Below are 23,962 nucleotides of genomic sequence, written 5' to 3'. Positions count from 1 at the left end.
CACCCAGGGTGCCCTCTGAAAATCTACCAGCCTTAGTATGCTTGCTGACCGGTATTGTTCAGCCTGCCACCACAGACAAGTTTCTAACTTCCTAGAGGTGAGTGCCCGCGTTCTCAGAGATCAGAATCATTGCCTGCTCTGGCAGGAGGTGTTCACACCTCTTCCAGCAGAATTGCTGGTGAAACTGCATACCAAGGCGAGCCGGAGGCTTTGAACCCTCTGCCGCCTTTGATATGTGACCCCAGCATACCCCAGACCTGGGAGATGCTACCCCCTGCCTGAGGCTCATTTGGCAACAGGACAGGTCGGACATTTGATATGCAATTAGGCGTGCTGCACGACCAGGCTCGTAACATCCTTAAGGTGGCCTGCGTGATGTAATCCATGGAACAAGAGTGCCACAATTTTGATTTTGGTGTAATTAGGAACACTGTGATAGTGGTCATGTAGGGCGTATAGTCACGCCAAGGCTAAGTAGCCGAGTTACCACCACCTTTCACTTCCCTTAGCACCATTTAATTCAGTATTTATGTGGCCCGACACCAGGAATGCAGATTTGCCTGTCTAAAGAATAAGAAGTATAAAGCTGAAGAAGCGAGAACTGTGGACTAACCATGAACGTTGGGGCCAAACCCTGCCTGCCTGCTTCTGTCCCCAAATTGCGACAACCCATTTCTACTTCAGCTGTGCATCCTTTAAAGCTTCAGAGGGCTGCCAGAACTTTGGCAACTAGTCAGTATCTCCCTTGAAGGGAGAAGCCACTTCCCAGCAAACTGCAGGCACCAACCCCACGTTTCAGTTCACTGAACTGCTGACCATCGGGTCCATCAATACACCAGCCATACAGAGAAGTTCACCATGCTCCCAGAGGTCATATCCAACTCCCCACATAGATTGGAGATGATAGGACCCCACGGAAATGCTCTGCACCAATACCCATGGTACCAGACCCCTTGCAGCAACCGAAGTTTGTTTGAAGTTCAATATACACTCCAGTACTTCAAAGACCGACCAGCCGATAATGTACATCAGTGTCAGAGGCCACCGCCAAGAGTGGCCCAGCTGTCCTGTTTTGTCCCGCTCTGCAGGTCTGACCGAGAACTGTGAGTGCCTTTGATGCATGGGCCCAGTCGATCAAAACCCTCTGCACTGAGCTCCCCGGCCTGGGCCCTCCAACATGGACTGTGCCCCCCCCCTGCTTCCAGACCCTCTTAAACTGGGACCCCCATTGGGAGCTCCTGGATTTGACCCCAAGTCCCCGATACAGCATTTTACTGGGTGGCCTCCCTCCTTTGCCCATGGTGTAGCGCACAAGGCTACCAACCCACCCAACACCTCTGCACCCAGACAACCCAGGGCAGACATATTCGAACTGCTGGAGGATCTTGTGACCTCGACAGCCTGGCACCTTAAGTCTTTAATGTGACCCCCGGAATACAATTGCAACTACTTGTATGCAGAATATGTTTCTTTCTCCATAGGAAAGCATTTCCATGTAAAAACGCATTTGTGTGACATTTTTGCTTAACCGTAACATTTGATAACTCCAAAGTACTTACCAAATTACAAAGTCCTTGGTGTTAAATATTATATAAAGTTACCTGTTTTTTTTCTTATTGATCTAGAGTTTCTTCTTGAGTGTGAGTCTCATTGACTGACTGTGTTCAACAAATGCTTAACACTACCCTCTAATAAGGCTTAATTGCTGGCCTACACTACCACAAAAGATAGAATTTTGAATTATTATTTATAAGCTTGTACAATTCAATTGTAAATACAATCTCATTGTCACCACTTCAACTTTACCTGCATTTTCTCCGTTACACCTGTAGAAACCTTGTGGGTGACTTTTGTGTGAGTTTGCCCAGGCTTAGTCAGACTCTCGCCAGGTTCAAAGCTCCCTGCCGAGATACAGCACCTGTGCCCACATGCATCAAGCATTTTTCGAGTCGCAAACGGTGCGATTCCTTAAAATCGGCCGTTTGCGATTCCAAAAATGCTTTTTGGAATGCATCATTATTTTTTTATGAAAATCGCTAATATTGCGACTTTCCAGAATGCGATTGCATTTAAGGAATCACAATTTTGCGATTCTTTAAATGCAAAGCATCATTCTGAAAACAAATTGCGAAATCAAAGATTGCAAGTGCAAATTACCACGAGGTTGAACCTCGTGGTAATTTGCGAAAACTGTTTAAAATGTTCTAATTTGCATTTTAAACCATGTCATGTTACAGACACATGTCCTTAGGACATGTGTGTTTGAAACATCCATTTAAAAATCATTTCAGGGGTGCAGGGGGGGGGTCCTTTGGACCCCCCCCCCTGCACCCATGGAATGCATCAACATTTGCGAATTCAAAATTGCGAATTCGCAATTTCCATTGATTCCTATGGGCCTTTTGGCCCATATGAATCAATGGGAATAGCGAATTCGCAATTTAGAATTCGCATAATATTTGCGATTCGGTAAAAATTGCGATTTTTACCGATTCGGAAATATTAAGCACTTTCTATGATGCATCCCGTTTTGCGAATCCTTATTTGCGATTCGGTAAAAATCGCAAATTTGGAAATGCAAAACAGGAGTTTGATGCATGTGGGCATTGGTCCCCTATAGAGACAAATTCCTGGTGGCTTCTAAGAAGGCTTCTATGGGTGGGAATGGCCACCAAACCCGAAAAGTAGGAAAATGGGCAGCACATACCCTGACTGGGCCGGAATCCTTCCCAGAGGTGCCACAATCAGGTACAGCTCCTTCTTCCACTGATAAGTTCAAACTTTCAAACAGCTGTTTTTGACAAGGGGGGGCGGGCGGTGGGGAGGTGATCCTTGCGTCCTCACATTTCTATCTGTTAATCAAATGCAGCATCTACGCCTTTGTTGTTGAATTTTTATATCCATACTGTACTGTAAGAAAATGTTTCCTGTAGGCTTCTGATAAAAGTAGTTTTTAAAAAAAAAACTGTAGTTCGTATTAATTCAGTAGTTTTGTTTCTATATATTATTATGAAAGAAAATGCTCTGGGGACATCCGCACCAAATTTAAACATTACTAAAAGCATCTCTTTGGGTTTATCTTTGCAGATTCTACTTTGAGGGCCAATGGCAGCCTTAGCTCCTGTGCCTCCCAGACAGGTAAGATGGCTGATGATTTTATAATCAATAATCGAATTTTGAAAGCATGGAGGCTACTTGCAACTCAGCAACTACGATATGCATTAGTGGAGTAGACAACAAACTCCTATTGTCATGTCAAATGTTTTATTTGATTAAACCCCCCCACCCCCCTCTCCCGCAGATGGGAGGCTTGAGTTTCCTTTATCTCACAAAAATGTATTGGCCATGGCTGATTGGGGAGGTCCTAAGGGTTGGGGCCCACCTTGAAGAGTTAGGGTCCCCCCCCAGCATCAGGCGCCGTGGGGGGGCCTGCATTATGCGCCTGCCTCTGTAACCCGTGACCAGTAGCTGTCCAATTGTCAGGATGGTTGACTGTGAAATAGATGCATTTAACAGCTTTATCTACTCACAGTGCGCCCCACCAGCGACTTAAAACAAACCTCACTAGCATAAAACATACAAGCAGCTACCTTTGACTTGCAGGGAATCCCTTGTTTTTCTGTGCTCCCCTGAATTCTTGTTTTTATTTTTGGATTCTGTCTCTGGTGTTTTGAAATGTGGTCAGTCAATTCAATTAAATTCCAATCTTTATTCGATCAAGTTAAAATGATCATGAAAGCACAGATAAGAGATAACATAATTTCATAAAATGTGAAATCCCCTCTCTAGTTCATCATACATTCTCGAATAAAAACATCTAATTCAGTAAAATTATTTCATGTGTTAAAAAAAAAAAAGTCCTAAACAATCGCCAAATCCCTAAAAAGGAAAACAATTTTGCATTGAAATTGGCCTATTTGACTGTTTGGTAGATTATCTGTGACGTGCTCACAGATTGCTCGGGCTGCTAAAAGGTCTAGATAGAAGCCTGCAGGGGTTACCCCACTTCCATCTGGAGCTAACTGCAGCCTGAATTTAAAAGAACCAAGCCGCTGCACAAGCCAGGCTTGTGTTTAGAAAGACTAAGGGCCATATGTATCAAGTCGTTTTTGAATCGCAAAGGCCGAAATTCGCAGAATTTCGGCCTTTGCGACTCGCAAACGGCCGTTTTGCACGTTTTGGAATGTATGAAACATTCCCAAAATAAGGAATTGCAAACGTGTGCGATTCCTTATTTTTCCATAGCATTTAGGGAATCGCTAATTTGCGATTCCTTAAATGCTATGTATGTAGCAATTTTAGCTTGCACATTTTGTTTAAGAATTCGTAAATTACCACCAACTTTCAGTTGATGGTAACTTGCAAATTCTTCCAGAAATGCACAAATTGGCATCTTTAAAGGTCGCATATGTTCCACACACATGCCCATAGGGCATGTATGTGCGCCATATGCACACACATGTTCTTTTCAGGGGTGCAGCAGGGTGTCTTTGAGACACCCCTGCACCCTTGCAATAATTCTCAAATTGCGATTAGCAAATTGCAAATTCGCAATTTGAGAATTATTTTGCATTCATTCCTATGGGCCTCCTGGCCCATAGGAATGCATTGGAAATTATTCCTTAATTGCGAATTCGCAAAATGCGAATTCGCAAAATGCGAATTCGCAAATAAGGAAGCTGAAGGAATCGCAAATAAAAAGCGATTTTGTTCATACATACCATTTTGCATTTCCTAAATAGCGATTCCTTAAAATTCGCTATTTAGGAAATGCAAAATAGTTTGATGATACATATGGCCCTGAGTAACGATGACTTCGCAATTAGTGTCAGCTTATTCACTATATTAAGTCACCCTTTTTCTGTGCATTAAACAGTTATGTACAGTTGCTTCGTTTTTAAATCATAAAAGTAAGGTATTATAAATGACATCCGAAAAGTTAACATGGGCGTTGAAACCCTGGTATGTGCATTTGTATGCAGCGTATTGTACTTTAAAATGAGGCCTTTGCCGAAAACCTGTTTTTCCTCTGTTAAGAATTTAGCCACAGGCTCCATTTTTGAAGCACGCACAAAAATAAATGAAATGACTTTCATTAAGTTGTCACATTACCTCCCTAAATGTGTTAGTCAGTGTGAACAGGTGACATAAATATTTCCCTCGAGCAAAGTCCTCTGAGGCCCCGAGATAAGTGTAAGCCTTAATGTTTCACCATCCATGGAGCAACGGGGCCAGCTTAAAATGACTGTGACACAATGATCTTCCTGTCAGCTAGACCCCAGTCAGTCCCCACCTGCCTGCCAATAGGACGTGGGACTCTTGTCCTCTTTGATGGGAAGGGGATTTGCAGACTCAGATGAGTTATTGACTCTGAGCTGTGGGAGAAAAGGTGGCGAGAAGTGGTGGGATTTTATTCTGATCCACTAGAGGCAAGTTTCAGCTGGATTTGGGGGACATTGTGGTAGAGAGAGCGAGAGAGACCTAAGCAAATCTTATACCTGGAATTTTAGGGAAATGCATCAAATTTCACCCTATGATTTCCTATACAGTAACTGGCACATGCATGAAACGTCATTTGCGATTCCTTATTAGCGAGAAATAAGGATTTGCTAATAAAGAATCGCAAAAGCCTATGCATGTAGGAATCGCAAAAAAATAGCGATTTTTACGAATTCCTTAATTGCGAGTTGCAATTAAGGAACTACTTCCCATTCATAAAGGCCCATAAGTACTACGAGGTACTCACAAATTGCTCATGCAATTTCAAAGGTGCAAGGGTGTCAAAATGACACCCTGTTGCACCCTGTTGCACCCCTAAAATTGTGATGTGCACCCATGTTGCAAACACACATGCCCCAAGTGTGTAACCTAAAACTTCATTGTTTTTGCAAATTACAGACAAGTTTGATTTGTCTGAAATCGCTATTTGAAAGTGCTTCTAGCATTGCATTTAAGGAATCGCAAATTACGATTCCTTAAATTAAGGTTTTTAAAACTGGCTCACTTCTTTGTTAATCAATTTCCACTATTTTGAGTAACAAAATGGCACTTGAATGCATTCAATATCAAACATGAACTGTGTACATTTAATTGATTTTGATATTGTAATGTATTTACGTTAGATCACGATAAAATGAAGTTCGTAAAAAGAATTGGATCCCACTTCAGTAAATCTTGAGTGAGGATTCAGGTGGAACTTTAGCATTCGGTTTAGGGGTGCCACCGATCTGAACTGAGTTCGCCCTTTAAAAACTGCTGCAAAGCACTCTGAGGATAGAAAGACAATCAGAAAAGAGAAGATGGTCTGCTTGTTGGAGGTGTTCCCGCCCACTTGGTGTATTTGCAAAATTTGCGATTCCTTAAATGCAATTGCAAAATAAGGAATCTCAAATTTTGCGAATCCTTGTTTGGCACCACATTTTGCTTAATACATACCATTTAGCAAATCCGCAAATCTGCGAATTTCGGCCTTTGCGAATGCGAATTTGCTTGATACATATGGCCCTATATGTGTGCTATGTATGTGCATATGTACCCATGGACAGGTGCTTGAAGTCATGACTTGTTATGAATGAATGTTGTGTATGTGTTGCCTATGGGTGCATCTTCGTTTGCGTGTCTACATGCACATTCATATGGTGTTTTCAATTTACGCTTGTTATCTTCAACATGTGGACTGTATGCAAATATGTGGTTATATTGCCTAAGCGTGTCTGCATGCTTTTTATGTCTGCATGCATGTTGAATTCAACATGCATGAATATGTTGCCTGGGTATGCCTGCATGCAGAATATCCTGGTAATTTGCATTTTCTGTTTTTTGTTTTCCTTCTGGGTCTGAACACGTTACCCATCGGTTAGATAGTTTTTGCTTTTGATGTATAGATACGTCTTTTTCAAATTTGTCATCCTTAGATGTGAACAAGGTAAGACAACAGTGACATAAATGTTTCCGTGGGAAAGGAGATATGCTTAGATTAAGGTTGCATTGAATTGAATCAAAATTTGTCAAAGCTAAGGAGATTAATCTACCAAGAGCATGTTTCTTAAAGAAAAAAGAAAGAGATGGAAACCAGTGAAAACCCAGCCATAGATAGAGGTCCATATGGCACAGCTTCAAACATTGGGGTGTGCCCTCCCTGGGGGACTTGGCGCCACTTCAGGAGGAAGCAGGGTGCCAAGATTCACAGCATAAAGGACTCTGTTTAGCAGAGCCTTAAGTAGTGAAAGAGAGAAGAGAAACTTCTATCCTCGCTTTTGTAAATTGTTTACGAGGATAAATTCAAATGGAGCCACCTGGACACACATTGAGGACGGATTTAGCAGCTCACCAGAGAAACAAGAGCTCTGTTACTTCACAGGTTGACGAAAAGATAGGAAAATATGTGTGAGATTGCAGAACAAGGAAAGAAATCAAGGCTACATGCACAACTTATTTTTACAATCAGAAATGGGTCATTATCTGACCCAAAACTGTTTTTACACATGTACCTTATCTTATCTTATCTTATCTTAAGGGAGTCTTATAAAGCGCACTGTCACCATAAGTTTCCTGGCGCTAGGTGGTGCTGAGAGATGTAAAAGAGGGGAGCTAGCAAGACTGTGTAAAGAGATTGTTTTTGAGAAGTTTTCTAAATTCCAGCAGAGACATGGAAGATTTGAGCGATAACGGCAGCTGGTTCCAGAGTTTGGAGCCAGGTGAGCAAATCTAGTTTAATTGGAACTGCAGTCAAGAGTTGACAATGGGAGGACAGATAAGAAATTCTGATTTGGTAGCATGTTACCTAAAAGCAAATTTGTGTTTGTGAGTTGGTATTTGGAAGGAGCGTGTTCAGAACATATCTTCCAAATACAGAATCGAAGTAGTAAATATGAATGTTCCGCAACCGAATTACAGTCGCAAAATATTAATTTTTTACCGACACCTCAAAGGAGGTGGCAACCATTTGAAAATGAGAGGGAGTTCCTAGGGGACCCCTTTCCCTTTATGAATGATGAAAATATTTTTTAAGAACAAGCAGTGGTTCCACGGATAGGGTATCCAGGCACCCCGTATTTCCCTGTACAGACCCGGTTATCTAAGGACTGTCCCAACGCTTTTCCTAATTTTAAACATATGTCTGGTCTTTGGGAGAAAAGTTTTTGGGAGAAAGGTCAAGTCATCCTGAAAGAAGAATTAAAAGATATGCTCTTGTTAAGTGAATTTCTGTTTTTTTCAGGCAGCGTAGGAGGTAGGTTGCATGAATGCTGCAGCAGATGAGGAGACAGAGCGGGGATCGAAGGCAGGGATGTTCAGAGTAGAGGTAGTGTTGTAGCTAAAGTTATGTATATGTAGCTTGTAAATGTGTGGCGTATATATATATGTATATATTTACACACACGCACATTTACCATATATGTGTGTAGGTGTATGTGTATATATATATATACATATGGTGTGAGAAAGGGCACTGGGTGCTCGAAACGCGTAACAGGTGAAAAGGTTAGCATCTACCTGACTGAGCCGTTGGGTCCATTTTCTGTGTGTGAGAAACAAAACAAAACAACACTTTTTACAGAGAGGTTATCGATATAATGACATCAATCACGGAGAAATGAAAGCAAGATCAATTACAAGGGCTGACACACTGATAAGAGGAAAAGATAAGAACATAAACAGCAACTCCAAAGAACCAATAAGAATGGTATTGACTTACAGTAAATAAAGTTTTAAGATCCGAAACTCCCTGAACAAGTATTGGAACATCTTATTGAAAGACCCGCATATTGCAAACAACTGGGAAATCGGCCTCAAATATCATATAGAAAAGCACCGTCGTTATCGGACAAATTAGTCAAAAGCCACTTTGTGAACAAACGCCCTGTAACATGGTTACAAGGATTACAAAAGGGATTTAGCAAATGCAGTCACTGCAAAGCTTGTAAAATTGGCAGAAATATGAAAGCTATTATGGATCCAAAAGGAAAGATTTTTAACATCAATGATAAAATCATATGCAACACAACATACGTTCTATATTGTTTGGAGTGCCATTGTGGCAAATGCTACATTGGAAGCAAGATCTGCCCCCTTAAAAAAACAGATTCTTGAACACACAAGAGCAATTCAGGACAAAGACACAACATATGCCATGTCTAAACATATCTTAACCCACAGTGGAAGAACATGGAAAGACATGACATACTTTGGTCTGGCAACGGTTCCTGTGCACGAAAGAGGGGGGAACAGAACCCTCAAATTGAGACGCTTCGAATCGAGACTGATCATTAGATTTAAAACTAAGTTCCCGATAGGGCTAAACGGGGATGAAGAGTTGCATGTACACCTGTGAGAGGCTTAGCAATCCCAATTTGTTTTTTAAAAGAGCAGAATGTAACATACATTGAGTCTAGAACATGTATAAATTATGGTGCACAATGGACAAGGAAACAAGGGTAAGGCTAACTGCCCGAATAGAGTTGTGGAAAATGATGGGGCACTGAGCCTTGGAAGTGTGGATCTTGGGATGAATTATGGCACTAAGCCATTATTGAAGTATACAGATGGGGCGGAAATATATTTTGTGGAGAGCACAAAATATAAGAATGAAAACAAAGTCACTGAGACAGAATTTCATTTCGTTCCCATGGTAATCTCGACCCCTGGTACAATAGGTCATCCTTACTTTAACGGGGGCAAGTGCCAAATGCCCTTAATAACAAACTTCCTTTCAACAATTTGTCTAACAACTTTATTGACAATGGTGACAATCTGTATATATAAAGTTTTTTAGAGGCACAATTTGGGTGTAATTGACATGTTAAAACTACTAGTCCCAGAATGCACCATAATGTGCTAACTGGGTGTATAGTATAAATAAGTGAAACTGCAGAAGGACTACTGTTTGCACCATGATCAAGACCAGTCGGTTGAAACGTGTTGGTGGAGGAAGGAGTAATGGCTTGCTAAAAGAAATAAACCGTTTGTGATATCTACCCACTGGGAGAGTGCTGTGTGATTTTTGCTTCGGTGAGAAATATATATATATATATATATGTGTGTGTGTGTGTGTGTGTGTGTGTGTGTAAACATTTTCAAGGCTAAGCACAATCGGAACAGTATGTATGTATGTATGTATGTATAAAGCACAATTTTTCCGTTCCGGAGCCCCCGACCCTACAGGGCGGCCTCATCAAATGGGCACGGAACAGCCCATCAAGACAACAAAAAAAGCACATTGAGGCCCATTGTTGAGGACGTGGCTTTATTCAGAGTCCAACAGCACAGCATGCTTCCTTTCCCTAACGTTTCGGCGCAGGTGGCCTTAATCACAGAGTGAAGTAGTTCCACAAAGTGCATTCATGCGTGCTTTAAAAGGATTTGGGTCACATGACTGGAATTTACAAACTTCAGCTCCCATAGTGCATTGTGAGTTCTTAAACAAAATGCATACTGAAAGTTCTCATTTTTAAAAACCTGTGTTCGATTCTTACTTGGCACATGCACTATTCCATTGGATATTTCTGTTGGAGCCAGTCAGGTGAGTTGCAAATACTAAAAAGTGATGTTATTCCATGCGTGGCCTGACAAAGCTTTGTTCCTCAGCACGATCGTAGCAGGATGTTTTCCTGTTCGAATCCCTTCCTTGCGCACACACATTTTTCACATCAGTGGCATTCCTCTGTAGGCTGAGTGCGCAAGTGGGTCATGCTCCTCTTAAAGTTCAAAGCACAATTTTTCCGTTCCGGAGCCCCCGACCCTACAGGGCGGCCTCATCAAATGGGCACGGAACAGCCCATCAAGACAACAAAAAAAGCACATTGAGGCCCATTGTTGAGGACGTGGCTTTATTCAGAGTCCAACAGCACAGCATGCTTCCTTTCCCTAACGTTTCGGCGCAGGTGGCCTTAATCACAGGGTGAAGTAGTTCCACAAAGTGCATTCATGCGTGCTTTAAAAGGATTTGGGTCACATGACTGGAATTTACAAACTTCAGCTCCCACAATGCACTATGGGAGCTGAAGTTTGTAAATTCCAGTCATGTGACCCAAATCCTTTTAAAGCACGCATGAATGCACTTTGTGGAACTACTTCACCCTGTGATTAAGGCCACCTGCGCCGAAACGTTAGGGAAAGGAAGCATGCTGTGCTGTTGGACTCTGAATAAAGCCACGTCCTCAACAATGGGCCTCAATGTGCTTTTTTTGTTGTCTTGATGGGCTGTTCCGTGCCCATTTGATGAGGCTGCCCTGTAGGGTCGGGGGCTCCGGAACGGAAAAATTGTGCTTTGAACTTTAAGAGGAGCATGACCCACTTGCGCACTCAGCCTACAGAGGAATGCCACTGATGTGAAAAATGTGTGTGCGCAAGGAAGGGATTCGAACAGGAAAACATCCTGCTACGATCGTGCTGAGGAACAAAGCTTTGTCAGGCCACGCATGGAATACCATCACTTTTTAGTATTTGCAACTCACCTGACTGGCTCCAACAGAAATATCCAATGGAATAGTGCATGTGCCAAGTAAGAATCGAACACAGGTTTTTAAAAATGAGAACTTTCAGTATGCATTTTGTTTAAGAACTCACAATGCACTATGGGAGCTGAAGTTTGTAAATTCCAGTCATGTGACCCAAATCCTTTTAAAGCACGCATGAATGCACTTTGTGGAACTACTGCACCCTGTGATTAAGGCCACCTGCGCCGAAACGTTAGGGAAAGGAAGCATGCTGTGCTGTTGGACTCTGAATAAAGCCACGTCCTCAACAATGGGCCTCAATGTGCTTTTTTTATGTATGTATGTATGTATGTATGTATGTATTGGTAATCTTTATAGCGCGTGTCTGTCACCCCACGGGTACCCTGGCGCTTTGACTGAAGGATCCTGCTGCGCACCCTACTGATTTAAGAACTAAGAAGATGCAGTCCTAGGAAAGAGATGTGTTTTTAAAATTTTCTTGAAAGAGACAAGGTCATTCATACTTCTCAATCCTAGGGGAAGAGTGTTCCATAGTCTGGCTGCCGTAAAGCTGAAAGATCGGCCACCCAGCGTGATCTCAGAACTTTAGGCACCACAGCAAGGTAGGCAGAAGCCGAACGAAGGGATCTGGACGGAGTGTACCAATGAAACATGTTCTGAAGTGGCACTGGGCCTTGTCCGTGAAGGGCCCTGAATACGATACATAGATATTTAAAATCGATCCGTTGAAGGATCGGTGACCAATGAAGGTCTCTTAATGCCTGGGATGAGGAGTCGTGGCGGCGGCGAGCAAGCGCTAATTTGGCTGCAAGATTTTGCACCCGTTGCAGTTTTCCTATCAAGGTAGCTGGTGCTCCAAGAAATAGAGCATTTCAGTAGTCCAGGTGGCTTACGGTGATGCTCCTCACCACCTCTGGCCTACTGTCCATGGGAAGCATCGGGAGGACCTTTCTCAACATACGTAGCAATCCCATGCAAGTACTCACTGTTTTATTGACGGCTGCATCCAGTTGGAGATTGGACCCAAACATCACTCCCAAGTTACGGACCGAGGTGGTAGACGCAGTCGTGCTTTGGAAGGAGGGTGGCCAGAAATCCGGCGGAAGAGGTCTAGGGACGCGGTCAGTGGTGCAGTGTAAGACTTCTGTCTTAGAGCTGTTAAACTGCAGTGAATTCTGATTCAGCCAGTCCGCAGTTGCGAGCATACAGCGGTGGAAGGTGTCAAGTGTCACTGCTTCCTTGCCCTCAAGTGAGAAGACAAGTTGAGTGTCGTCTGCGTAATTCGTCACCGCTATGCCAAAAGATTTGATCAGCGCAACTAGGGGCCGCAGGTACAGGTTGAAGAGGATAGGGCTGATGGCCGACCCTTGTGGAACACCTTGTGCCACTCTTCTGATGTTGGATTTAAACGGTGGCAATGCCACTACCTGGTGACGGTTTCCAAGGTAAGATGTCAGCCACTGTAGGGCAAGGCCAGTTACCCCTACTTCCTCTAATCTGTTAATCAGAGTTGCGTGACTGACAGTATCGAACGCGGCCGACATATCGAGCAGCACTAAAAAGGCTGCTCTTCCATGGTCAGCTCGCGTCCTGAGGTCATCTAGTACAGTCACCAGCACTGATTCCGTCCCATGGGCCGGTCTAAACCCGAATTGGACTTCATCCAGACAGGACCCAGTCTCCAGGTATTTAGACAGATGTTTTGTGACCCACTTTTCCAGAATCTTTATTGGAAACGGGAGCAGGGAGATGGGTCGATAGTTTGCAGGACTAGCCGGGTCCAAGGTGGGCTTTTTAAGTAGAGGGGATACCACGGCAAGTGTCCAGCAGTCTGGTACCCGTGCTGAAACCAGGGACTGATCACAAATGGCTAACAGTGGGGGGAAGAGTTCTTCCCGAAGAGCTTCCAATGTTTATGCGGTAGTGGGTCTAAAGGTGATCCCGACGACACACTGTTGGCCAGGGAGCAGAATTCCTCAAAAGTTGGAGAAGGGAAACAGTCCAACCTGGCAGTGCTGGAGGTGAAGTCTATGGTAGACCCGGAGTGCGTTTCCGTACGACTCTGAGGATTGCCGCCAGATGTTACGCCAAGATTATTCAGAATGGCTGCGATTTTATCCTCAAAAGCCTGTGCCAGTGAGTCGCACAGAGACTGAGATGCGGTGATGGCATTAATCGCACTAGCAGGGCATGACAGATCCTTCACGATCTTAAATAAGGTCTGTGATTTATTAACTGCCGCCCGCAGAGACTCTTCCAAAAACCTGGCCTTCGCACATTTAATCTGTGCTTTATAGATGGACAGGGCCTGTTTGTAAAGGTCCTGATCTGAGTCCAGGTATTTCTTTCTCCATGTGCGCTCAGCCCGCTTGCATTGGAGTTTAAGTTGAAACAACTCCTCGGAAAACCATGGCATAGCCGGAGTGGGCCTGTTTCTTATTTTCCGTAAAGGGGCCAAAGAGTCAAGAGAGGACACAATCCTTTGGCTAAGCCTTTCGTAGCTCAGATCTACGTTTTCCTCTAAAATGAAGCCCTCAGAGAGTAATGAGGGTAGAGGGGACTGGCTCAAGAGTTTAGACCATTGTCTGGTACTTTTAACCCCACCTGAGTTCCTATTTCTCCCCTGCCCCGCCTTGGGCGTGAGAGAGAAAAGGACTAACGCATGGTCCGTCCAGCACTGGGGCAGGATATTTCGAACAGTTACATGCTCTGGGTCTGCAAAAACAAGGTCCAGTATATGGCCCTTTTGGTGGGTATGAGTAAGGACCAACTGCTGCAACTGAATACTCCGACAGGTCTTTGTCAGATCTGTAAGTGCAGTATCTCCGGAGCAACCCAGCCAGAGATTTAGATCACCTAATACCATTAGCCTTGAATGCGAGGCGGATAGATCAAGGATTAACTCAATCAGCCCAGTCACAGCCGATAAAGGGCTAGATGGAGGTCTGTAACAAAGTAGACCAGTAAATAGAGCGCCCCCCTGTCCATTTAGAGAGAAGGCAAGTAATTCATGACTAGGAATGGTCTTGATGTCGATCAGGGAAAGATCAATAGACTCTCTAAGTATTAGTCCTAGTCCACCCCCTCTAGCACCGATTCGGGGGATGTGCCTGATTTTGTATCCCGAGCTCTACTGCACAGTCCGTGCTAGTCCATGTCTCCGTCATGAGTAAGATATCTAACTCATGGTGTTCAATCATGAAGGCAATCTCTCCATGATGTGAGCACAGCGACCTAACGTTCAGAAGGCCACAACTAAAGGAGTCTGTCTGTTTTCCTGGAGATGCAGCTGGTCCCCTAGACGGGGGGGGCTAGTGTTAAAGCATAAAAGTTCATCACGAGTATAGATAATAGTATCACGGGAAAGAGATCCAGAAGTACCGGCCCCCGGCGCGTCCGTTGCGCGAACGGGCGCAAACAGGCTTACCTCTGGCGCACCTCCGGCGCCCCTACGGCACACCCGCTGCGCACCGTCGCTGCGCACCTGTCTAGCAGCCATCTTAAATGGCCGGCAGGGATATCACGTGGGTCCTGGCAGGGCGAGTGGCTCTCCCTCACCCAAGATGGCGCTCCGTGAGGAAAAACCTTCTCCCCACTCCAAAATGGCGCTCGAAACCGGCGCGATGCTTGTGCAGTGCCCCCGAGTCCCTTCTACCCCACAGAATGTGGGTGTGCAACTATTAAGTGTGGGTAAGAGCTCCCTAAAATTCCCTCTAAGCGGCGTAGGCCAGGCATAAAAGTAAGGCTATAGGCTTAAGTCCTGCATTTATGTCTGGTTTTCCCTTGTCAAAATCTGGTCACCTGTAGATCCTAACTCCTATTTCATGTACATATGACCCTTAGTTATGTAATTTCTATTAATTGTCAGAGGCAAGAATAAATGCCTACTTTTCACAAACATTTAATGGTGTGAAAGTAAACTAAACTAATAATGGCACTTTTCATAGCACACAAAACACCTTTCTTTTGCACATTTAAGAATTTTACCATCAGACTCAATGGCGTTCATTGTATTAATATTTTAAGACGTGAAATTTGATTTTGTATTTCCAGGATTCAAACTTTTGACAAGTGGGTCACATGCTTGCACCATATGCTGACATTATTCAATGCTCACGCTAAGTGGTTAGGTTACCTGGGGAACCGACACAATTCTTTACACTGGGATGGGACTCTGCATATAAAAGTTGAAGACAGCAGCTCTACAGTCAGAAAACAGTATTACTGCTCATACTTACACCTGCGCCAGGAGTAAATGCAGAAATCTAGTCTGCAAAGCATTGAAGAAGGAGACACCCCAGGGGCTTAAACTGTTGATCATCCTTTGAATGAACTAGTCCTACAGTCCCAGAGAGCAAAAACGATTGACCCCATTACCTCGCCAGAAAAGGTGGTGAGGAACTTTCACTGGACTATGAATAGGCCTGAGCAAGAGGCAGGGATAAGAAAAAAAAACAGAACAAAGGAGGCAGGGAACATCCCTCAGGCAGGAAGATAGGGGTCCTAAGATGAGGCCAACCAGGAATTGCAGTGGATCCTATGAAACATGTTTTAAAATCCGATAGCAAAAAGGGCGATTATCAAGAGGAAGGCAACAACTGTGAAAACAGGGTCAAACCAGTTGAAATGCAGGAGAAGTGAGTGAGAGCTAAAAAGTTTGCCTGTGGGTCTTTCTGGATCCAATTTCATTCGGATGGGCTCCAAACGGGATTCCAAAAAAGCCAATCCGATTCGGAGCGTATGTTTCCAACTGAATCATCCCCCGTTCCGAATGACCAAGAACGATGCAAGGAAGCAGTCAGTCTGACTCATTCAGAGCCGATTCGTTCAGCTTTAGGAGGCTGGATTTCCGAACGAACCAGTATGATGCACGATTCTGACAGCCATACGGACTCGGTTTTAACCAGCCAAAACGTCTGTGGGAACTGGACTTCGGGGGGGCTGTAGCAGGCCCCCCTTCACCTGGAGACCTCTGCTATCAGTCTCAGGGGGGTACCAATAGGTTTCCCCCTTTCCATGCATGCACAGTATGGCGGGCACCACAGGGTTCATGCTTTTCCCCACCCACCCCTTTTTTTAATGGGAACCTGTGCACGCGTTCAGTACACAGGCTGCCATTGAGTTCAATGGAATTCCGGCCAAACCGAGTCCGTCACTATACGGACATATCGAAATTGGATGTGTGGACTCACGGAGTGCGATTTGTTCAGAAAGCTGTCCGGAACCTAGTCCCTCGGAGAGCTTTCGTAGCAAGATCGGAGTCAGTCCCTAAATGTAGGTAAATTTGAGTAAACCTCCACGTGGACGCTGATAAAAAGAAGTACCAGCTCAATTTAAATGGATGGATACTTGCTGTACCTGACTCTGTTCTAAGTTTTTATAGTAAGAACAGACTTAAAGTGTGCACCATTTTTATTGTAATGTTGTTTTTAAGATTTCGAAATGTTGAGGTGTAGGATAAATAGTATTGGTAATTTGAAATAAAAAAGCCTATGATGGGACATCTAATGCAACACCACCTAAAGCTATCCCTGAGATAAGAAGCTTCTATCTAGCTATATCGATTACATTCCATATCCATTTTCTTGATAATGAAAAGAATTGAATAATATTAAAGTACTAGATTTTGGAAGGAGCATTGGATATTGTTTTGTATAGTATTTCATAAGCTGGTTGATTTACATTTCGTGATAAATGTTGCAACCGGTGACTGTGCATCCGTCTCTTTCTTGCTTGCCTATTCAGTTGTGCACTGTATTTGGATGTATTTGATTTTGCTTAGATTGTTCCATCAAAAGTATTTTTTGGAATGTTGTACAGTTTCAATTTGCAAGCTTTGGTCACTCGAATCAAATATATTTCCAGTTCTTTACTTTAGTTGCCCATACACAGCTAATAGTTATTAGTTTCTAACTTCTCAGTTATTATGTGACTTTCTTCCAGCGCCCACATCCTTCCATTGGATGTCTGGGTGCTTGAGTAGTTTAATCTTCAGTGCAGCAGCTTAGCCGTGGCTAATTGTCAGAGCATTACCAGAATATCTCAGCAGAATTTTCTAGGAATTTTGCAATTCAGCAATGAATGTTTTCGAGGTAGGGTACACACGTTTTGCTGCATGAGAATACGCTGTAATCTATTTGAGTTAATGAGTACTTGGGAATAGTTATCTGCCTCTTCATTGATGAAAAAGTTTGTATGTGAGGCTGTGTGAATGGATGACAATGTGAATGCGAGAATGAGTCATTGGTTGGATGGAGGAATAAGTACATGAATGAATGAGAGAGTTACAGTGAAGCAGTGTGGCTCACTGGTTAGAGGCGGCAGACCCGAGAGCAGAGGACGGCCCGGGACCAGGGTTCGATTCCCGGCGCGGCAGGTTTCTGGACCAGGGTCAGTGGACTCGATAATTCTCTCGCCTCGGTGCCCACTCTGATCAGCGATCATACTCGGCAACTCTGGGCATTAGCTTGCCTCATCTTCACTAACGGGACCGCCGGGGATGCCTGGTCTCACCCTGGAGATACCCATTAAGGGACCATCTCTCAGGGAAGCCAGGAAGGGTTTCGCAGCGGTCGAAGCGCCTTGGGACGGGTAAGTAGTGCGCTATATAAATGCCTATACATTTACATTTACAGTTACTGAGTTCATGTACGGATGGATGAATGGTTAAATACCTGAGCATGTGGTTGAAGGGATGGATACATTAGTGAGTGAATAGTTGGTGGGTGTCTACATCCACTTTACCCTAACCTTGCAGGCTGAGACCTCAGCAACATTACTAATGAATGTATTGTGAATTCGAAGCACAGGCCTGGAAATGTTATGTCCCCTGCCATGGAGTCATCTGCTTCCCCAGTAAGGGCTGTCAAGTTTGTTAATGGATTTCTATGTATGTAAATGCTTTTATGTGATTTATCACGAATAAAGCAAGACTTGACTTGATTAAGGGCTGTCGTGATACTAAAGGAAGTTTCATAAGTAATGGTAGCTGTTGACATGGAGCTTCGTGCATATGTGTGCTTGTACTGGTGTGTAAGTATTCACTGTGTGGATATGCAATGTTCTTGAATGCATGTCTGTTTGAAGATAATGTGGTTACCCCGTGCTTGCCACCTGTATTTGAAGCCCCTAATTGACATGCCTATTAATGTAGACGTTGCTGCCATTGATACTGCACATTGAGCACCCAGTGCTTGATTGGGGCTCTTCCGTCTTCTCCCCTGGCTGTAGGGAAGCCACGCGTTGCCATAGCAGCCACGGAAATTGACAGACAAGGCAATTCATGCACCCAAGGTGGATTATTTGGTACTGGAGAGCTCCATGCTCTCACACCACCTTGGCTCTAGCACTGTGTCTGACCACATTATTTCTAGCCCATTAATGTCTCATGCCAGGAGGGGGTAGGGCATTGTTTCTTCCCTTGGGCTACCTCTGTGAATACATGTGGACTTTGATTTGCATGGCTCATTTTATACATTTTGCGGGGCTGCTAGGCAAACAGCACACATTCACATAGACCAGACCATACTGGAAGGATAATAGCACAAGCTAACAGTAGTGGTCATATGAAGTCAGGCAGAAATCATTGGTTTTATAGTGTTTTCCTGGCTTTAACATGTTCGCCATAGTGCTGCATCTTTTTTCTATATGTTCAACCTTGCACAGTTGAAGTTGATGCAGGCGATGCAGCGTAAAGCTGGACAAAAAATTTAATCTCACTTCAGCCTCTTCAATATTACCACTGGGCCCATAACATAACTAACATATTCCTAAAAGTAGTATGCCTTTCTAGTCAACAGGCATTGTTCTTCCAATGGATCTTTTTGTGAGCTAACAGGGACTTGGATACTTACAGGCACATGCATCAATATTGCTTTTGCGATTCCTTAATTGCGAAAAATAAGGAATCCCAATTAAGGAATTGCAAAATGCAATGCATCGAGAAATCGCTAAATAAATTGCGATTTCTTAATATTCCTTAATTGCGACTCGCAAATTGCGAGCCGCAATTAAGGAATACCTCCCCATTCATTCCTATGGGCCTAGAGGCCCATAGGAATGAATGGGAAGACATTCTCAATTTGAGATTAGCAATTAGCGAATCGCAAATTGAGAATGCGATTTCAAGGGTGCAGGGGTGTCCAAAGGACACCCTGTTGCACCCCTGAAATCAATCTGTGCACATATGTTGTGCACACACATGCCCTAAGGGCATGTGTGTGCACAACATGAAACTTTGAAAAATGCACAAAAGTGCATTTTTCAAAGTTTTCGCAAATTACCATGCGGTTCAAACTCATGGTACTTTGCTCCCCCAAATTGCGAAATCGCAATTTTTTAAAGTTTCATGCATTGCATTTAAGGAATCGCAAAATGCGATTCCTTATATGCAATCGCAATTTGAGAATTGGTAAATATTTGCGAATTCTCAAATTGCGAGGGCCTTCACCCTTCATGCATTCCAAAAGCAGATTTTGCAATCGCAAACGGCCCTTTTTTGTGATTCGCACCGTTTGCGATCGCAAAATCCTTTGATGCATGTGTCTGTTAGAGAACGTTAAGCAATTCTTATGAGGACCTGGAATAAACAAAATTCCAAATTCATATCACATTTATCACCATTTCACAGTTGATACTAATTTCTACAGTATCATGAAAATCATTTGTCTAATGCCTCAGTTTGAATGGTCAGACATGTCAACGCATTTCTTAATCGGATTTATTAACAATCAATTATTACATTTTGTCACACAATGTCATACAGATTCAGTAGGAGAAAACATTTGCCAGTTGCCCAAAAAAGGAATGAGAGAGAAAACACGGAAGAATCGAGTTTCAGTGTTTAGATTATACAAACCAAGTATGCAGGACTGAAGCACAGCGTGCCACAGAAATGAGTCAGTTAACTCTTAAGCCAAACGGTTATTTCCTGCTCAGTTTACCAGCCGGCAAAGTGCAGATTCGAGTCAGTCAAATGGTTTGGCATTAGAGGGAAATCAAAGTTCAGTCTGACAGCATGCCAGGCAAGGAAATCAAAAAGGACAGCCAGCCCAACTCCTCCTCCAAGATGCAATTATACTTCTAAAATGTCATGGTTTCCATCATACCTTATGGTTTCTATTGGTTTTCCACAGTGGGCTGCTTATGGTGTGCACAATACCTCATTAAAGAACCCGAAAGCATTAAGTAATCCTTTTGCAAATTCATTTATATTATTATTTCCATCCTTTTCTCAGAAGTTAGAAACTTCACCTTGCTCACAGTCTCTCTGTTCCCAGACGCTCTCATTTCTGTCAAAAGTGTTGCTGAATCAAAAGTAAATCCATTGTCCTAGAGCTCAGGAAAGAAACTTCATAAAAATGTCTTACACCATTTGAAAAACTACTACTTCAGCTAGAGTCTGCCTTTTGAGCAAGGAAAGAAGCGTCTGAGGCCTACATGAAATTCGCTGAATCATTGCCATGTTATGATTAATATAAATCACATATTTATAATTGCATTTCAAGTTTTCTTAAATAATTTAATCTATATTCTTCATATAAAGGTTACATGTCAATATTAGTCATTACTTAAAAAATCTTTTGCATGTTCATTATTTTAAAACCAAAATATTTACATTCCATTCTAAAGTACACATTTTTATCACACAATATTAGAATAAGCTGGACGTTTCCATGCTATCAGTCATTGTTAAATTAAGCATTTTAATATTTTCAGGTGCTTTAATATGTAGACATTGTTTCATTTTGACATGTTTTAAAAGTTATTGTCGTCACTTTTTCTCTGTTAAATAAGTTTAGTTTCACAAACCACTTAATTACATGCATAGGTAAATGACATCTGTTTCTCTCTTTGTTTACATTTTCCCATTTCCATGTTTTCAAACACTTCTGCATGCTTTTGCGATGCAGTATGAAATCTCACATTTTTCATCTCAGCCATTTTATTTGTCTTCATTAAGGATTCATTCTTATAAATCTCTTTTAATAGTGAGAGTTGATAGAGGTAATCGTTATTTAACTTTTACGCTCCATCACAGGCACTGACTTGTATCTTGTAGAAGCCAATGAGTCACCATGACCCGATCAGGCATAGCTACTACCTGCTGGAGCTGTGCTCAGCTTAGGGCATGCCATACACCTTGTTGCCTCCTTCGCCACAGCTCTTTGAGTGGGATGTCTTTTGCTGTGATGAAAAGAATAGTGCCAGGGAGAGAACTTAGGGGCATATCAGCAACAGACGGCAATAAATATCGTAAAGCACGCTTAGCGCTTTTATATTTATCGCTCTCTATCGCAGGGATTTATCGCCCGGTTAGCGCATTATTAACAACGCGTTACTCCAGGCCGATAATATTCCAGCGATATCCGGGGAAAATGGACCAACATCGCTGGAAAACCAGCGATGTTGCACTCAAAACGGCGATACCCTTGGTGATACGACACCGGGGTCGTATCACCATAATCCACCCCCAACATTATGGATACATAAGTCTGGATTTTACCAGACGTTCAAACCAAATCAAAGGGCCAGCTAGTGTGATTTTGTACATCGCTACGCCGGCCGGCCCATTGTAAATATCGCGAAGCTGCCTTCGCGATATTTATCCATGGAGCTTTTTTGAGGCATGGCTACTTTGTCCTTGCTGATGAAGCTATAAAGTTATCGCCACTTTTCGCCCAAAAACGGACGCTAAACGGCGATAAGTTTATCGCAAGCCCTAGTTAATATGCCCCCAAGTCTATCCAATCCTGGATTGGTGCTACTCCGTCACTTATTGCTGTTAGTCTACAGGAAGCTCAGAGCATGATAAGTGCTTCGTTTACATGGCAGAAACTACCTTTGAAGGCTGAATCATGTGACTGTTGTAGCTTCTGTAGAAAAGCGGTACTCTATCCTAATGCACTGTCTGGGTTTCTGCATGTGCTTGACAACATGAAGTGCAACCAGACCTGTTAATGTTCCATAGAACATGGGAATATGAACACCAATTGCTCACTTGGGATAGTGACAGGTTGCTACACCACTCCCCTGCCACCAAAACACTTTGTTGTGCCCAGACAGCATATACAACTTGTGTGCCATCAGTATATAAGTGGTGTACATTCTGAAAGACTAGGCCGCACAATGTATGTTGCTCCACTACCTCACAGCATCAGTCATACAATATCAATTGGTTTTACAGCCTTGAGACATACTAGCAACTTTGCCTGCCTCTAACATGCCCATCGCAGTGAAGTTGAGATTGTGCTCCTCTAAGAGCAGTTAATGAAGTTACTGTAAATGTAAATTGATACTTGTATAGCGCACTACTCACCCGCAGGGGTCTCAAGGCGCTTGTACGAATACCGCTGTGGAACCCATCCTGGCTTTCCCTGTGAGGCATCCACTCCTGGGCACCCTCAGGTGGAGGCCAGGCATCCTTAGCATTGTGGGGGCCGTTGTGGAGATTAAGCAAGCTATTGCCCAGAGTTGCAGAGTGGGACTCCATGATTGGAATAGGCACCAAGGCAAGAATTATCAGGTCTGTGGAATTTTGAGACCAAGACCCGCCGAGGCGGGGAATTGAACCCTGGTCCCGGGCTAGACCTCTGCATCAGGGTCTGCCGCTCTAACCATTGAGCCACACTTCTAGCTCCTTACAGACATCACAACGCTGCATGCACGTTCTAGATATTTATGGATATTTGTGAACCCCATTGATGTTAGTTCTGCTACTTTTTGCAAAAGTAAGTCACACTTACAAAGAGTTTTTGAGATGTTGCCCTTAAATGTGGAATTCTATTATGCTGATGATCATGATTTCTCACAGAGGGTTGCCTTGCCCTTACCCAGTATCAAGACAATCTATTTGCTAAAAATGTTCAGGAAAGAAAATACTGCTGTTACACAGAAAAAGCCATATTTTCTACATTAAGTTTGCATTAAATAACATTTGCCATAGTTGTGAAATGCAGCATGCAAAACACCTCTTTGGGCTAAAAAATTTACAAAAATTAAAAGGATGAGCTATGGTTTTTTTTTTAAACAAAAGGGAAATAAGAACAGTTTTTCCTGAAAGGTAACTACGGTTTTAAACTGGTTTTTTTCACTCCACAGAGGGGTCCTCTCTTACATACTTGGTTGATACAACAGGGTCCATGGCCGACGACTTACAGCAACTCAAAATAGCAAATGATTGGCTGCTAGACCGAGTCATAGCACGATTTCCCTGCGGTGTAAGAAGGTATACCATGGTGGAATTCAACGACCCAGGTATTTACCCTTAATTGCTTACAGAAAAATGTCGGAGTGCGGTGTTACACCAAAATTGATAGAGCTGTGCTCCTGCATTTCTTAAATGCAGGAATGCACCATATTTACAACAATACAGTGCACCACTGACTTTCCCCTATCGCTGGCCCTTAACAAAGCTGCCTAGTGCCAGCGCAAGTAACATTGTGCCATGTTGCAAAGCAGCCTGCGCTGCAGGGGTGATTGTTTATGTGCAGGAAGGTCCCCCTTCC

At 43.2% G+C, this 23,962-nt stretch overlaps 1 protein-coding gene across 1 annotated transcript in view; it reads left to right on the top strand.

The window, feature by feature from the left end:
- The window catches only part of UMOD (uromodulin), a 260,131-nt gene that overhangs the window by 13,654 nt on the left and 222,515 nt on the right, over positions 1-23,962 (top strand). The window contains exons 2-3 of the mRNA XM_086939738.1: positions 3,088-3,138; positions 23,556-23,711. Coding sequence (XP_086795864.1) covers positions 3,088-3,138; positions 23,556-23,711 — 207 coding nt within the window. The remainder of the gene's footprint in view (positions 1-3,087; positions 3,139-23,555; positions 23,712-23,962) is intronic.

This window comes from Lissotriton vulgaris, chromosome 10 (assembly GCF_964263255.1).
Source record: "Lissotriton vulgaris chromosome 10, aLisVul1.2, whole genome shotgun sequence".
Taxonomy (NCBI): Eukaryota; Metazoa; Chordata; class Amphibia; order Caudata; family Salamandridae; genus Lissotriton; species Lissotriton vulgaris.
Note: the sequence above shows the minus strand (reverse complement) of the source record. Positions and strands in the feature narration are given on the sequence as shown.